At 40.1% G+C, this 17,045-nt stretch overlaps 1 protein-coding gene across 12 annotated transcripts in view; it reads left to right on the top strand.

The window, feature by feature from the left end:
* dtnba (dystrobrevin, beta a) overlaps nt 1-17,045 on the top strand; it is a 46,024-nt gene that overhangs the window by 24,975 nt on the left and 4,004 nt on the right. For 11 of the 12 annotated variants that reach the window (XM_087851982.1, XM_087851981.1, XM_087851984.1 and 8 more), the window contains 10 exons: nt 210-281; nt 2,061-2,138; nt 3,892-3,976; nt 4,104-4,183; nt 4,896-5,009; nt 7,451-7,547; nt 7,798-7,818; nt 8,689-8,842; nt 13,738-13,827; nt 13,969-14,016. In XM_087851982.1, coding sequence (XP_087708108.1) covers nt 210-281; nt 2,061-2,138; nt 3,892-3,976; nt 4,104-4,183; nt 4,896-5,009; nt 7,451-7,547; nt 7,798-7,818; nt 8,689-8,842; nt 13,738-13,827; nt 13,969-14,016 — 839 coding nt within the window. The remainder of the gene's footprint in view (nt 1-209; nt 282-2,060; nt 2,139-3,891; nt 3,977-4,103; nt 4,184-4,895; nt 5,010-7,450; nt 7,548-7,797; nt 7,819-8,688; nt 8,843-13,737; nt 13,828-13,968; nt 14,017-17,045) is intronic. The other variant, XM_087851985.1, reaches the window with a different exon arrangement.

Here is a 17,045-nt window from a genome sequence, read left to right on the forward strand (position 1 = left end):
TGTGTTTGCTCAGACCTTTTACAGTTCACTGTTGCATGAATGCACTCAAAAGCATGTGAGAGTGTGTGACTGTGTGAATGGGAGCGTAAGAATGCGTGCTTTCTGATAGGCAGGCTTCGGCAGTTTAATGATTTAACGTCGCTATCCTTCCTCCGTGTTAACTCTGTTGATAATAAGCCTCTAACACATGTTTGTGTTTGTCTGTTCAGACCATCGAGACCCGTTGGGAACACCAGTGAAGCCATGCTGCTGTCTTCATCAGCTCGCGAGTCCTCAAAAAGGTAAAGACTGACATTAGAGCTGATTAGAAGTGTGCAATCTTGTGGCTTCATTTCTTTTTTCTGTTTAAACTAATATTTCTCTAATATTCAAGGCAAATAAAGACCTTAACCACTGTGTCAGGCAAGTTGGTTGGCCAGCTGCTGTTTCAATAAATCACAGCTCCGAGTTGAAGTGTGAGGCAAACTGGGTGAAGTGAAAGCTTACTAGGTTGTTCTATTAGTAATTTCAGATTAAAGGAATCATATGAGTTAACAGAAATAAAGAGGCTGTTTTTAGCTGCGTGGATACACAGCAGAGGGTCTATACTGGTGACACAGGGCTCGATAGCATGAGCGCTTCACTTGCACGCAGTTAAAAATAGATGCGAACTCCTCACAACGATTTAAGGGCTCGTGGTGGGTGAATAAAAACTAATACGAGATTCAGCCCAACTCAACGCCAGTAAAACGATGCTGTCATAGGTTAGTGAGAGTAGGAAGCAGGTGGAGAGGTGAAGGAGGCTGCAGTGTCTGTGATCTGACACTGTGAAAGAGCTGTTGAATTAAGTGCAAGTTAAAAGAAAAGTTTAGTTTTCCATTATTTTTACATTTATTACATTTCTTGTGAAGTTTCCTGCAAGCTGACAGCAGCCATCTCTGACACCACCATACAGGCGTATGTCTAAAAGGCAAAACACGTACTCCACTACATAGCTTGTAAGATTTTAGACCGTTATTATTTTGCAAGTAATGAAAAAATTGTGTATTTAAAAGTCTCTCATCCTGTAAGAGTAAGAATAGGCTCTCGGCCTCGCAACAACCCTGAATTGGATAAGTGGAAAAAGATGGATGGAAAGATGATTAAATCGTTTTTAATGCTCGTTTGCAGCTCCTTATTTTCGTTCTTTACACAAAACTGCTCCAGTCAAAATAAATTTTTATAATACAGAAATTGCTTACAAAACTTATCACAAATAAGGAAGAATCGATCAAAACACAAGGGAGAGAGAACACCGTAAACCAATCACACAGTGGACAGTGGTAACTCAACTTATAAAGGATGCAAAGCTATTTTAAAAAAAAAACAGCTGGGAAAAGTTTGTGCAGATTTAGCAATGCTAGCTTCTCCACCCTCTTCGGGTTTGTATACATGAAGGTGAGCCTCCAAATTAGGGCTATCCCCTCCGTGACATCGTACATAGCCAGTATAAATAAATAAATACAAACTTTATTTGTCACATACACAGTGCAACATATTGTGAACATGCAGTGAAATGCTCGTGTTCTGAACTGCGGACAGGCTGCAGACATAGCCGCGCAACTCCAGGGCTGATGGGGGGTCTAGCCAGGACTCTTACTGGATACCGGGTGGGAATCGAACTCCAGAGGTGTGTAGTCTTACCACTACGCTATCTAGCTGCTACAGTAGTTAAAAAAACTGTGTGAAACGAAGCTTTTCAAGCTGTCTGGTGGCTGAATGTCTGGCTTGTACATACACTGACCTCATGATTATTAGTCATGTTTAATATGAGCATCCAGCACTGGAATAATGTGACAGAACATAAGAAAAAGCAAAAAAGGCTCACTTTAAACTCTGGTGCGTTGGGTTCTTCTGAACTTCTTTTAGCATTTTATGGACCAAAAATGAACTAATAAGAAATATTTTTTTCTTTTTACTCATATGCACATTTATTAAGAGAGATTTTGTGTTGACTTGAAGTTAAACTGATGTAATTTCTGTAAGACAGACTGTTATCGGATGCTGGCTGATTACTCTGCGTCTGTTTTGTGTCCGTCCAGCTTGGCAGCGGCTCAGCGAATGAACGAGGAGCACGCTCTGATCGCTGCGTATGTGAATCGCCTCCAGGGCAGCCCGCGGTGAGAAGGGAGGGAGGGGTGGTTACGTAAAGGAGTCAGGGAGGCAGTAAGGAGGAGGGCACCGTGCTGCACAGTTTAGCTGAAGCCAAGTGAAATGCTGTAGTTTGCTATAGTTCTTATGAAGAGAGAAATCTGCAGCTACAGAATATCCTTTTAAATTATTGTGTTACTTCTTAGCTTTTAATTTAGTTTGTTTTCCTGTAATAATGATGATTTCCATTTGCCCAGGTTTTGTAATAACTTTAAACAGTTTTCGAATCTACAATAAAATCCTGTTTGGGATTTTTTTTTTTTTTTATAATACTGCAATACAAGAAAATTACAGTTATGACTGCCTTACATTGGAAACAACACACAGATACATTTTTAAAATATCAATACAATACAATTTTATTTATATAGCACATTTAAAACCAAAGGCAGACCAAAGTGCTTCACAATAATGCAATAAGTCATTGTTATAAAACATTAACAAAGTACAAAAACAAGCACTAGTACTAATCCTAACAGGTGGGAAGCACTAATTAAACCAGGAGTGTGGGCTAAATAAAATAGATATCGGGCCTCAGTTCAGAGATGGGGTCAATTCAAAATATAGAATATTATCTAGGAGAATCAGGAATAATGCAGAAGTGTTTAATATTGGCCTAATATTGCCGTTAAAGGACAGTCTTGGAAGTGCGACTCTTGCATTATAAAATAGAGACCAAATAAAATTATGAAGTAATTCATTTATTTTTTAAATTCAGAAACCAGAAGGAGCAAAAGCTTCATTTTTCCTGTAGTCTTCTGTTTTAGCTCTGAGGAATTTTTTTAACACAAGAAAAACATTGCCTGCTTTAAAATAAATAATCTGAGACACACACACACACACACACACACACACACACACACACACACACACACACACACACACACACACACACCACACACAGAATTAGGAATGCAAATGGTTAAGTGTTGAGTGCTCATTCATACATTAACCTGCTAACAGTGTTATGAAAAATATTAAATTGCTTTTACATGTTTACAAAATAAGGTGAGACACCACAGGCAGAAAAAGCAACTTTATGTACTGTTATGCAAATATATGCTTGTTTAATGATATAATGCATCAGCAAACTATAATATAAAACCTGATCTGGGAGCTATCTTAATTTAACCCAGCAGAAAGCAGTTAATTAAAAAAGGTCCTCATATGCGGACACTAGGTTTATTTTACAGTACAACCAATAAAATGCTTGTTTAACAAAGTATAAAACACTTTATAGAGCAGAATGAAGTATATGGTGCTAAAAAGCCAAAATGTCCCCACATCAGGATGTACAGTCTTGGTGTAAGTAATCACCTGGGGACGTTTACTGGTGATATTACTGTTTACTGGTGATACTTATTAGTTAAAAATTTGCCCCGTTAATTGTGCTTCCTCCAATGCTTACTGAAAAATTGGGTGTCCTCATCCTCTGAGCCATGCTTAGTTACAAACTCTGTAGTTTTTTTCCTGTCTGTGTTCAGAGCATTTCATTCTTACACAGATGGGGAAAAGAGGTGTTTTCCTAAAAGTATTTTCTGAGAGATAAAGAGATGCAGAGAGAGACACAGATTTTACCACATTTATGTACTTAAATGGATTATTTCTGAAAACTTAAAAGTGATCATATTTATCTGCATTAAATTCATGCGTCATGCTCTTTGCTGGTTTAAATACAGTTTTACACTAGACTCAGTAATTTAGAGATTTTCTGTGCTTCAGTGTTGACAGCCCCAGCAGGCAAGACGACGAGCACAAACTGATCGCTCGCTACACCACACGACTGGCAGAGACCGAAGGCACAGGAGTGAGTCGAACACATCTCCTCTAAGCCTTTAACTTTAATACTGCATATGCATGCATATGCTCCGACTACACGGGGATCTTGTTCTGGTTTGTACATGAAACCCATCAACCGTTTGCTTGTGTTTTAGGTGATCCCGACGCGGAGCATCAACTTTGACGCGAACAAACAGAAGAGGGAGCTCATTGCTCAGCTGGAGTCTAAAAACAGGTAGAAATATGTGAACAGGAGCGAGGTGGAGAATTTAACTTTGGGGGGGGGGGGGGACTTTCGAGCTTAAGGTCTCATAAAATATACAAATAAAAAAAAGATGTAATTATTTAAAGATATAAGGTTAATATATGAGAGCGAAATCAATAAAAAGTGACAGAAAGAAGCTGAATGGTTTGTGGTCGTAAAATTTGATTAACCGTTACCAAGTAATTACTTATAAGGGGGCATGATCAGTTTTTACAGCTTGTTCTTTCACAATAAAAGCACTGTTTGTGTGAATATCCATGGTCTGGCTGTTAGCTTGTTTGTTTTTTACTCTCTAAATTAAACTTGTGCATCATTCCAAAAAAAGATTCCTCTAAAGCAGTGGTTCTTAACCTTGTTGGAGGTACCGAACCCCACCAGTTTCATATGCGCATTCACTGAACCCCTCGTTAGTGAAAAATAAAATATGATTTTTTTCAAATTCAAGACATAGATATGTTTTTTATTGGTGCACAAAATGAGCCGTGCATGTCATGGTGGAGGCTCTGCCGAACCCCTGAGACCGACTCACTGAACCCCTAGGGTTCGATCGAACCCAGGTTAAGAACCACTGCTCTAAAGCCTGCTGAAGTTCGCCAACTTGCCCCGCTTATTTACAGGCTGTTCATTCCTAAAATACTGTGGTATCAGGCTTCAGCTGACCAGTGTGATTTTCATTTCCCAGAGAGATCTTGGCAGAGATCAAACGTCTCCGTGCAGAGCATGACGCAGCGTGCCAGCCCAGCCCGGAGAAGGGCAGCACCAACCCGACTCTGCTGGCCGAGCTCCGTCTGCTCAGGTAAACACAGTTCCTCTGAGACCTGCTGTCTCTGTACAGAAAATATACATATAATAGTTAAAATGTACATCTTTTAACTTTGTGAGTCACACCCACAGAAAATATGTTTCACAAACAATCGCTCTTTCGCTCGCTGTGCTATAGTTTCCGGATTTTGCCACACCGCCGCGGTCAGAATTGGCGGGAAAACTTGCCGTGTTGCTCTGCGGCGCAGAGGGAGAGTTCTTTGGTGTTTTTGTGAATTCCACCATCTGTCGATACCATCTGCCATAAAGAAGGAATCCCTTCCAACGCACTTATTGCGGTTTTCAGTAAAAACAAGTCCTTCAAGAAGAGGAGAGGAACTTGAAAGTGATGGAAACTGCCTGGCTTTGACGTAAACAATAACATTTCTGCCCTGAGAGATGTTAGTCAGGCATTTTTTCCAGCATGTTATGGAAATTTAAATATGTAATAATAATAATGGATTGCATATAGATGTAGCGCTTTTCGTGAACCTTACAATTCCATTATTCATTCACTCTCACATTCACACACTGGTGGAGGCAAGCTACAGTTGTAGCCACAGCTGCCCTGGGGCAGACTGACAGAAGCGAGGCTGCCATATCGCGCCATCGGCCCCTCCGGCCAACACCAGTAGGCAATAGGTGAAGTGTCCAAGGACACAACGACCGAGACAGACAGAGCGGGGGATTGAACCAGCAACCTTCCGGTTACAAGATGAGTTTCCCAACCCCCTGAACCACGGTCGAATATTTTAAAAGTGTATATTTTAAAGTGTGAAACACAGCTGTTATATTAGATTTTTAGTTTTTATTCCAGTTTTCACGCTTACATACCTGATAAAACAGCCACATGGCGGCACTAGAGTAAACATTTTTCAGATTCAGCACATAAGAGCCCATCTTTTCTATTTTGTTTCTGTTTGTCTGGAGTTTTCTACTTCCTCCTGGTGGCCATGAGACCAAATGAGGTAAAATCTCTCCAAATTTAAAATAGTATGAGGTAGTCTTGCAGTGAAGTTAACATAGTGCTTTTTCTAGTGTTTCCTCTTACTGAAAACCTGCATTCTTTCTGATGGAGAATTCTGAAAAATTGGCCATCTTCTTTCGTAATCTTTTTTCCAGTTCGGGTCACAGGGAGCTGGAGGCTATTCCAGCTGTTACAGGATGAGATTAGGGTTAAAAAAAAAAAAGAAAATATCACCCAGTGCAAAGTGAATCTGCCAGCAATTTTCCCTCTTGCCCTTGGTCTGGTTTTATGAGTCACTAGATTCCAGTCTTACTGAATGCACCGTAGTGATCATTCTGTAAATTATGGTATCCGTTAGTCAAAAGTCAAAAAGGAGGGTAAGGTAGGGCACGCTTTAGACTGTCGCAGGGTCCTCCGGTTCAGTCACAACCGCCCCTTGTTCATAATGGCAGCGGTGAAAATGCTCTGCAAGACAGGAGTTAATGAATAAATGGTTGACCACACCGGCTATGTCCAATTAGAGTTAATTTGGTACCCATCTTCATGTCTTAACAAGCCTGTAATCAGTAATATTACTGTCTTGGTAATCTCTTTCATGTTTCCGCTACAGACTCAGAGCTAGATATTGTTACTGGAGAAAACTGCTAAGCTATATCTTAAATAGTATAGATAAAGTGGCATTTCTGAGGTTGTTGGCAAACTTGTTGGCTAGCTTGCGGGTAAAGCGTTACTCTGGGATAACAATAAAACAAAACTCTATTTACCGAATGAGTCAGACTCTTGTTTTCATTTGTTTATTTACTCATTTATCTTGCCACGTGAAGGGAAGCCAGGAAAGAAAGACGAGCTCTTCTCTCGCTTTAATGTCTCATCCAGACCGCATACTGTTTGGTGGGAAAAGATTGTGAATGTTAAACTCTATGCCTGCTGTTAAAGCTTTGTTTCCAGAAAGCCCTGCTGCTGCAGAACATTTTATCAGTTTTTTGAGTGCACTTTTGTGCATATATTCATCTTAATTTGAAGTCCTCAAACAGACTTGGTGTTTCTCTCCCTGCCATCTTACAAAACATTGAGGATTTCTGACTAAAAGTTCACGTAATCTAGCTGATTTTCTCCTGGAAAGACTCTCCTACATGCTCTTCAATAACATCTCTCCTCTCTTATTCATCTATTTATTAACCTCATCACACAGATGCTTCTGTGAATTTCTGCAGATTGTTTTAGCACTTCAGGACTGTGAATCTAATCTCTTGTTTTTCTTCCATGTTGCATTTCTGATCTTCTCCACATTTTGGGACTTAAATCTATTTTTACTCCAGCTCCTGTCTCCAGCAAGCCTTTGTAATGTGTGTGTGTGTGTGTGTGTGTGTGTGTGTGTGTGTGTGTGTGTGTGTGTGTGTGTGTGTGTGTGTGTGTGTGTGTGTGTGTGTGTGTGTGTGTGTGTGTGTGTGTGTGTGTGTGTGTTCCAGACAGAGGAAAGACGAACTGGAGCAGAGGATGTCGTCGCTGCAGGAGAGCAGGAGGGAGCTGATGGTGCAGCTGGAAGGACTGATGAAGCTGCTCAAGGTGACACACACACACACACACTCTCTGATTTAAAATCTCCAGCAGTTTGTATTTTCTCACACTAGAGGGCAAAGCCTCCCTTGCTCCTCACACCTCCTCCTTTCTGTCCTTGCAGTAACAAGCCTCATTTTCCCCTCTGATGTTTCTTCCTCTCTGACTTTTCTGGCTCTCATTGTGTCTGACCTCTTGTTTTCCATTCTTCTTTTCCGCCCTCTTTGTTTTCCGGCTGCCCATGTTGTGGTCCCTGTAGGATGAGGAACAGCGACAGGCAGTAAGTCCATACCCTTTTGTTGGAAACACTGAAGAAACTGTGGGATTCAGTCCTTATTAGTCACCTGAAATATCACATGCAATCAAAAAGTTGCAAAAACAGGCCTGCACATGATTTAAATGTGGCTGATCGCGCCTTCAGAGCGCTCTCCATGTGCATCACTGCAGTTATTTTTCTGGCAATCCCTGTCACGATGCTTCCGACACAACAACCCAGTGTTTAAACTTTAAAGTAATTTCGGGGAAGAGGAAAAAAATCACGGAAAGTAGGGCAGGTGGTGAGCAAAGATTGAAAACCTCTTTACGAGATGTGGACAGAAAAGAAACCAAACACTCCCTTTTCCTGCATATTTTCACAACAATCAGCTGACTTCAGTTCATGAGCGGATGAGCGGCGATTTGGACATTACTTTTATTTTCAGCACATAAAAAGGCCCAGAGCGTCATGGTAAAGTGCAAAATACAATCACACCAGAAGCAGCAGCCGCTAAGGTGACTCATGACTCTTTGCAAGCACTTGCACAGGCAACATGCTAACATGCTAAACACAGTGACGTTAGAGTGAGTGTGTTTGTGATGACTCCAGTCAAGTGGAAGGTTGTGATGTAGGGTTAAAACTGGTTTCTGGTTTGAACGTAGATTTACCGCAGAAGTCTAAATCAAGCTTAAGTCAGAGCAGGTCACCTAGGAGGTGCCTGGAGGCATCCTGTTCAGATGCCCAAGCCATGTCAGCTGGTTCTAGTAATTAATTGTTATCCAAACTATACACACTGGACGTATATTCAAGCAAAATGCAAAAGGTGTGATCTTGTAATCTAAAACCTTCTCGAAGTAACATTAACCAGCTCTGATAACGCCTCTCATCTTGTAGGCGCAGGCAGCCGGCTCTTCTCACTCCTCTCCCTCTCGGCCGAGCCCGTCAGCCGTCCGCTCTGTAGGTGCTGTACCCTCCCAGACACACACGTATCCTCCTCAGGACTCCCTCGCTGGGGTGGGAGGTGATGTACAAGAGGCTTTTGCTCAAGGTAGGACTCATTTCTCTCCCACATGGCAACCTTAGCAAACCTGTAGTTTGCCTTCTTTGATATTAAAGGCTTATGTTTGAAGGAGTTTTTGTTTAGTTAGACAGCTGAGACAAAGTACAGTGGGTCTGATGTTTTGAGTGAAGCATTTTCAGGTCTAAAAACACTTTTTTCAGCTGTTTGAGGGAAGCTTCTGCTAGGATTTTGGTCTGGGCCGAAAAGCCTTGCATGTGGTTTAACTGCATGTCTGAGCAGCTCTACAAATTCCCAGTTAAGACTGACTCATATGAAGTAGTGCATGCTTGAGAACATACTCTGCTTAGCTTCTTTTCTAAAGGCACGACATGGAAATGGATCCCTCACGCTTAAAAAAAATATTGCCAGTTTTAATGCTCGTCAGGATTGTTACGTCGTAATGGCAGCTGTGTTTACCACATTTATTTATTGAACTTCTTGTCAGCTACAGGCACAAACATACAGTAGTTTCCAGGCTGTGTTTTGGATTAGTCTTACCTGATTAACAGTTCACTGTAAAACCTTCTAATATAAACCACTTGACAGAAATAAATTCTTAAACTGATGTTTAAAATGGAGCTATTACGCGTTTCCTTGTTTTCTGTCATATATAACCCGTTACACTGATGGATGCTCATAATAGGGGTAGCCAGAGATATGAAATGATCAGCATATATGCAAGTGGTCCCTGTGACCCAAAACCTGAGGCCTCAGTTGTAAAAACCCAATCTCAGACAGTTTTTTTCCAACCTGTGCATCTGTATGACATCACAGGGGATCTCCTTAATATGGCAGCACTTCCTACAGATTTATGGGATTCATGTGGCATGCATGCAAGCACCGCAAGATTAGATGCACATATGCTTTTTTAAGTTAATTATCATTTAATGGTTTATATAGTTTCTCCTCTGGAAATACTTTTATTTGCAGCTAATAAAAAACTGAGAAATATCAGTTCTCTGAGATCAGTGTAGCAAACAAGTTCTGGGTCATTTTGACCCAGCATTTGGAGTTCTTATGTTTCGGTTTGATTTTGTATTGTGGGTTATATTCTGATTCCCTTGTTGTGCTTTGTTGATCATTATTATAAATCTATGTTTCAGTTTATTCTGGTTAAGGGTTTAGTTCTTAGGTTTTCTTCTTGTGCCCTGGTGTTTAGTATAGGTTTAGTTCAGTGTCAAGTCTGCGTCTTTGTGAATTGTTTCCCGTTTTATTTTGAAGGTTTATGTCTTATGTCAGTGTTTCTAGTTTCACTTCCTCTGTCTCGTTAGGTAAAATTTCTCCCGGCTGTGTTCCCACCTGTTCGTCATTCCTTCATGTGTATTTATACGCTGTGTCCCAATTAAGAGACCGCACGCTTGAAGTACGCGCACTACGCGCACTACGTACAGTGCATACTATAAGTACGAGAAGTGCGGAAGTGAGAAGCTTGTGAAATGGGACGGTCTACCCGTCGTCGCGCTGTTCAGGTTGCCTAGCAACCATGATACTAATCGCGAGAAACGTTTCATACAGCTTTGTGTGAAATGAAGGGGAAAAAAATGTTTTTTTGTTAGTTCATTTTTGTCATGACATCACTTTGATTAGCTGAGTATCTGAGGCGGAGACCACAGGACTGTAAAACATGATTGTTGGGCTTCATTTCTGTACTGAGCAGTCATTTTAAGATTAGTTGGTAAATAACAATTACTTAATGTTGTTCATGAGACTAAAATCATCTCACTTTGTTAATGTGTAATACTATAATATGGACAATATTATAGTAATTATATTAATCATTATTAGTTATTACAGCAGTGAACTTGAACTCTGTTAAATACTGAGCCTTCAGTAAAGATTCAAGTTGCAGTTATTTATATTTCCTATCACTTTAAATCTTCACTTAAAGTATCTTTGACAGTGTATATATAGATGTATTATATATAAGAGGCAAATATTGTTCTTTTAATATGTTGGCATTACTAAATCTGTCTGAATGCTTACATATATGTGTAAAAAGAAAATGTACGAGCTGTGATAACTGTTTCTGATAGAATGAAGAGTAGACTGATATATTTAATATTCCTTTATTGGGTGAGAAAATCAGACCATGTCATAACTGCTTTAAGTCATACAGAATAGATATCAGAGCCTTAAGCAGGCTGCCTTCTGCTAAATGGGTCAAAATGGGCAGAAAGTCTACAAACACATAACATCCTTATAGAATATGATGTAACACTATAGATCAACTTACCTCAGAATATATAAAGCATATAAACAATTACAGCAATATGATGCAACAAACACAGCACTGCTACTAATCCAAAATACTCAGAGCTTCAGAGAACTGAAACAAACATTTATTTTTAGCTCCATTCTGCTGCTGATACATACTTTAGGTTTCTGAATATTAAACTTGTTTCTTCCTTTCATAGTGTGTAACTTGAAGGCCCTGAGTACTTTCTCCCACACTGAAAACACTGGAATGATAAAATTATTTGAACATTACCTAATAAGACTGATTCAGGACAGACAATTAGTTATGTTAAACTTTTCTAGCAGTCCTTCACAAACAGGGAACAGTCTGTCTATTCTCTCCATCTGTCAGCTGCTGCTGGCTCTTCCTCCTCCTCTTCCTCACACACTGCTGAGTTTGTCCTGGTGGATCATCAGGGGTGCAAAGCCTCACAGATGATGTGCAGCAGTGGGTCCCTCAGTCTGTCCTCACTCTGGACACTTGCAGTTGTGACACATCGAAATCAAATGTGTGATAAGCTGCAGGATTCAAACACAAGCGTAACTTATAAATACATGTTCATACTTTTATTACACAATCAGAGAGAAAGAAAAAGAGAGAGAGTGCATGACAGACAGGTGACAGTCTCAGGTGTTTACACTGCTACAAAACAGCACAAGAGAAGGAGGATTTAGTGTTTGTGTTATTACGAGTGCTAAACAAGAAGAGTTCCCAGATGGTACAGTGGACACATGTGTGACTCCTGTGATTAAAGCATCTTTCTTTCAGCTTAATGAGTGAACCGTCAGCTCGTTCAAACACACGTTAAAGTCCGTTTGGCTCGACACCACCGAACAGAGGCAGCAATATAACATAGCTAACATTAACAGTGCAGTGAATCCTGCTTGTGCCGTGATATTCAGGACTGCAAACCGAGCAGCATCACTGACTTTCAACTTGTTGTGTTTGTGGATATATGACTTACTTTAATTATCCACAAAATCATCACATTCTCTGTAAGATTAAGGTCGACTATTGAACGGCGTATATTTGAAAATAAAGGCTTTAAAACCAAGTTAACGCGGAAAGTACAAACATCGCTAATGTCACATAACTTTGCCGACATGTGGCCAACAGTAATGTTTTAATGTTCTTCGTTATTAAACATTCGCACATAAATAAGTGACGTCATATTCAGTACTTACTTTTGACAGTTCACTCTTCGACCGCTCCCTTCTGCCGTATTTTGCGGCAAAATTATCCACACCCACCGCCGCGCTATGAGTTGTGGGGTATATGTGACCACGAAGCGTGCACCGGACCACGCTTGATATTTGGGGAAATCGACGGCGAAGTACACTTCGAATTGGGACAGCTGTCGTCGCGTGGCGGTGACGTAATCGCACTTAAAATGCGTACTTCAAGTGTGCAGACCCTGAAATGGGACACAGCCAGTGTGTGTGTCCTCCAATGTTCAGCGTCGCGTCGTACCCTCAGATTTGCCTGTGTGTTTCCGGTCTCAGCTTTCATTGTTCAGTTTATGCTTTTGTTCTTTGCCAGCAAGAAAGCTGAGGTTTTTGTCTCGACAAGTCATCTCCTCCTGCCCGCACACAGAGCCCTGACAATTTTGTCTCTAGTATTGTTTAGTTTTGGTATTTTTTTATAAGAATTAGTCTTTCCTGATCCTCTGTTGGTGTTTGTGTTAGGATTTACATCTGTATTCTGTTACTTTGGAGGTTTGCTTTCTCTCGAGTCCTGTGTTAGCTTTGCTTCCTGTCTGTGTTCCACTAATTGTCTTCACCTGTGTCTTGTTATCTCATTGAGGTTGTTCCTACTCAGCTCTTTGTGCATAAATAGTTCAGTCTGCCTGTTTGTCCTCGTCAAATCTTTTCTAACCTTTCAACAACCAAAAGTGACTTACTTTTTTGTTTTGCATCATCTGTCTTTGTGTCCTTCTCTATAATGAGAAGGGATCTGCCCCGCATATGGATGTAGGACGTAGAAATTCCATTTGTCGGCAGATCAAACTTAAATTGGTTTGACTGATTGATCAGGCATTCTTGGTGTATGTTCTGTGTCCTGACTGCTGCAAATCCAGCAGTGTGAAAGAGACTCGGCAGCAAGTCAGAATCCTCAATAAAGGCATTTTATACGTTTTCTCATTCATCAAATAAATACACGCACTTTGCCGTCACAATGCCACACACAGTTTGCACTTTATTCAGTAATTATGGAAAACTATAAGTCAGTTAATTTTCAGAAGAAATTAACTGAGCATAAGATAAATAAGGATTATTTTGAGCTGTGAATTATGCAAAGCTGTTGTAGTGAGACTAAGAATAAAAGTGTAAAGACGAAAATTAGCTTAACAGGTTCCTTATTATCTAAAAATTGGAGTAAAACATTTAAATCTCTTGTATTTAAGCACACCAGCATCACAAATCACAAACTGGCCTCAAAGTGCTTTTTCACACGTCTGCTCTGCTCGCATTTCAGCCCCTTTTTATTCTTTTGCTTCATCATTTAAACAGCTCTTTTCATTCACACCAGATTTTATGCTGCTGCCACAGTGAGACAGAGAAACAGCACAAATAATCAGGGAACAACAAAACTGTCTAATTACTGTAAATACAAGTGCTGGGTAAAATAATTGTTTTCTTTGCTCCAGGCCCGAGGAGAAACCTGAGAAACGATCTCCTGGTTGCAGCCGACTCCATCACCAACACTGTGTCCTCGTTGGTCAAAGAGCTTCACTCAGGTTCACACAAACAGAAACGCACTCCTTTTGTAGTAGTTTTGTGTGCAAAGCTGTTAAACATGGACAAGAAATTAGATTTTTAAAACCAAGTCTTCACATTTTTCTACAATAATGTCACTTTTTACTGTCTCCTCTGAGCAGATGACAGTCGGGAGGAGGAGGAGAGATTGCTGAATGGGAAGGAAAGAGGTACAGTATTGTTTCCTACATTTTTTTTTTTAAAAATTGCATTTGTGCTGTTTTGAATCGCTTAATTGGCTAACAAAAGCTGACAGTAACATGGGAATATAAAAGTTAAGTTGAGTTGTGTCTTACGTGAGTCACTGGAGATTAGCAGCCAGAATGTTTAGCTGGAAATGTTGATACCTGACGCCTTAAAATTAAAGTTTAATCATGCAAAACCAACTGCAAACAAAATAATGCATTAAATAAATAATATATAAAGATTAAAATGTGAAAGGAGTTTTCTGTCAGATCACCTTCTAATCTAATTAAAATGGGCCGGGTGCAGCTATAACCATAAAAAAATTTTTTTAAATCTGATCTTACTCTCAGATGTGACTGAACCTCTGACTCTTTGATGTTTTCTTTTAAATATTACAGACATATGTGTGTATACATGTTAAGTGCAATTACTGAAGGAATCATATAGCTAAATTAGACTGATTTAATCATTTCTACTTGATTCAAAATGTTCTTTTTATATTTGGTTATATTATTTTTAAAGTGTTCTCAACATCCTGACAAGGTATTATTATAATAACAGTATTTATCCAGGGGTTATTCTTGCAAAAGATGATAAAAATTTAGGTTTTCAAGTCTTCAGAAGCTTTCCTTGTTGTTTTTGTAGCACCACGAGACTCAGGGTGGTCATTATGTTGGGGGATTTATGTGGCGTCTGTGTAGCGCTTCGGATATGCATGCCGGGTGCCTGTGGCAGTTAAACCAGCATAAAATGCTTCGGAGTTGCATGTTTCCTACAAAAAGCCAACAACACGTAGGCCGATGTCGAGTGAGGCAGAATGCTGATTGGTTGAAAAGTTGGCTTGAATAGTAAAGTTTGGAGTTCTTATCTTTATGAAGATCTTATCACAAAGGAGTCACGCCTTGGTCCCTGTGACTGTAATGACCCGCGCCTCGATCTACTATGAAGATCTTATCTACACGAAGCTTCTTAAGTTCTAAAGACTGATGGAGAGTTCCAGGTTTTTAATCCCTAGTGGGGTTGTCACCTTGGAGGCAGTCCTGAGCGACATTGCTTCACCTCTCCATCATGTTAGTTACTAAGGTCATTGAGCAGGGGCTGCGTCTACGCTTATCTGGATACATTCAAAAACAGCGTTTTTGTCTGAAAACGGTCCGCATCCACACTATCGTTTTCAATCGTTTCAGAACAGTTGTTCATACACACTGGAACGACTGAAACACTTAGGTTCCTGTATTGCGCATGCGTGAAACGTAATATGCTTCGACCTGCGTTGTTTCTGTCTGCCGTTTATTTACTTCACGACTCTTTGAAACGTCGCGGCAAAATGTAGAGGAAAGTTTTTTAAATCGACTTAACAATGAGGTGGAGTTGTTGCTGCGAGTAACACAAAAGTACAAAGTTGCAAAAGCGAGTGAGGATTAAAGAATTTGAAGAAAAGCTTCAAACTGATATTAATCTTTAATAGGGCTGTCAAAATTGAGAGCAAACAAAACAACTGCTGTATAATGCCCTCCGCTATCGTTGGTCACATGACTGCATCATATGACTTAAATGCGTTATATTTCGTTTCCGAAAGCCTGTGGTTACGCTGTCCACACCGTGATGCGGAAATGGCGCTTTGGAAAGCGTTTCCAAAAGCTCAGTTTTCCTTGACCAAAAACGCCGTCTCAGTGTGCACGGAAAGCCAAAACGTGTTTTCAAACGAAAAACGTATTAGTGTGGACATGGCCTCAGTCACCTGTAGTGCAGTGTTGAGGTCCCTTCCCAGGTCATTCAGCTTCAATTCACACATTGAGGGTGGGGCAACATCTCATTAAGGATTCACACCTCAGGCCCTGTGACTATAACGACCCAAACCTTTGATTCACACCTTATCTCACGTCACCCTTAACGATTATGTTGACAGTGACCGTGAGGACAACCTCAACTATGGGTAAAGTTTTGGGACTCCCTCTCTCTCTTTACTGCTGAGAGGTGAAACTTTTTCATGAACCAAAAATAAATCCAGGTTCTGTAAAATGCCCAAATTTGCATAAAGTTGCAAGTTTTTCTTTTACAGTGCAGCAAATTTTGTCCATAAACTGATTTGTCTTTTAAAAATGTAGAAGCGGACACACTCTCTTAATGGCGCTCATTTTCAGACAATAACTAGATGTTGGAAGAGTACTTGCGCCACATCAGAAGCTTCTATTTTTGTAGAAGCGTCTTCTGTACCGCTTCATGCCTAAAATCAAAATTTTAGTGGCTCATGCTGCTGTTACGCCTCTAAGAGTCACAGAAAGAAGAATAGAACTAGAATTACTAGAATAGAATCTAGTTTTTAAAAAATCCTTCTATAAAAATCATGATTTATACTTGCTCTACAGCTCCTTAGAGACCCATTCATTCTGTACTATCTTAAAGTTCAAAGAGTGGGAGTTCCCTGCAGGGGCTAAACTTGAACAACCAACTTGAGCACATAAATCTTCGATTCACTTATTTCTGACACTGCCCCCTGGTGACTGTACACAGGCACAGCATGCAAACGCGGGCCTGCATAGCTCTCTTCCTTTGGGGCCTGTATTCATGCTGGTAACCTCACATAAATCCCAGCGGTGCTTTTACATAACTCCAATCCGAACAATTTTAACAAGCCACAAAACTGAAAACACATGCTTGTCTGGAAAAAGGCCTTTAATCTGCAGTAATGCATCGTATTTTATCATCTGCTCATATGGTTTGTGTAGAAAATCAGAGTAGCTGTGTTTTACAGTTGAGTTAAGTGGAATGAAAAGGGTGATATTTCCTTCTGAAACGTGCCTGGAAATTGGATGTAATAAAGGATTATGTGTATTTATTTGCACAACTGTTAAAAGGGTGCAAACAGCTGATCTGTGCAGAGGAAAGGGAATTTTGTTGAAAAATGTTACCAAGATAATTTAATCATGATATAGTAGTACAGCACTATTATGTCTTCTAGTGAAATACAGCCAGCATTAGCAATTCCAGATATAAGATATTAAGCTCTGCT

The sequence above is a fragment of the Neolamprologus brichardi genome, chromosome 15 (assembly GCF_056152115.1).
Source record: "Neolamprologus brichardi isolate AB-2024 chromosome 15, ASM5615211v1, whole genome shotgun sequence".
Classification (NCBI taxonomy): Eukaryota; Metazoa; Chordata; class Actinopteri; order Cichliformes; family Cichlidae; genus Neolamprologus; species Neolamprologus brichardi.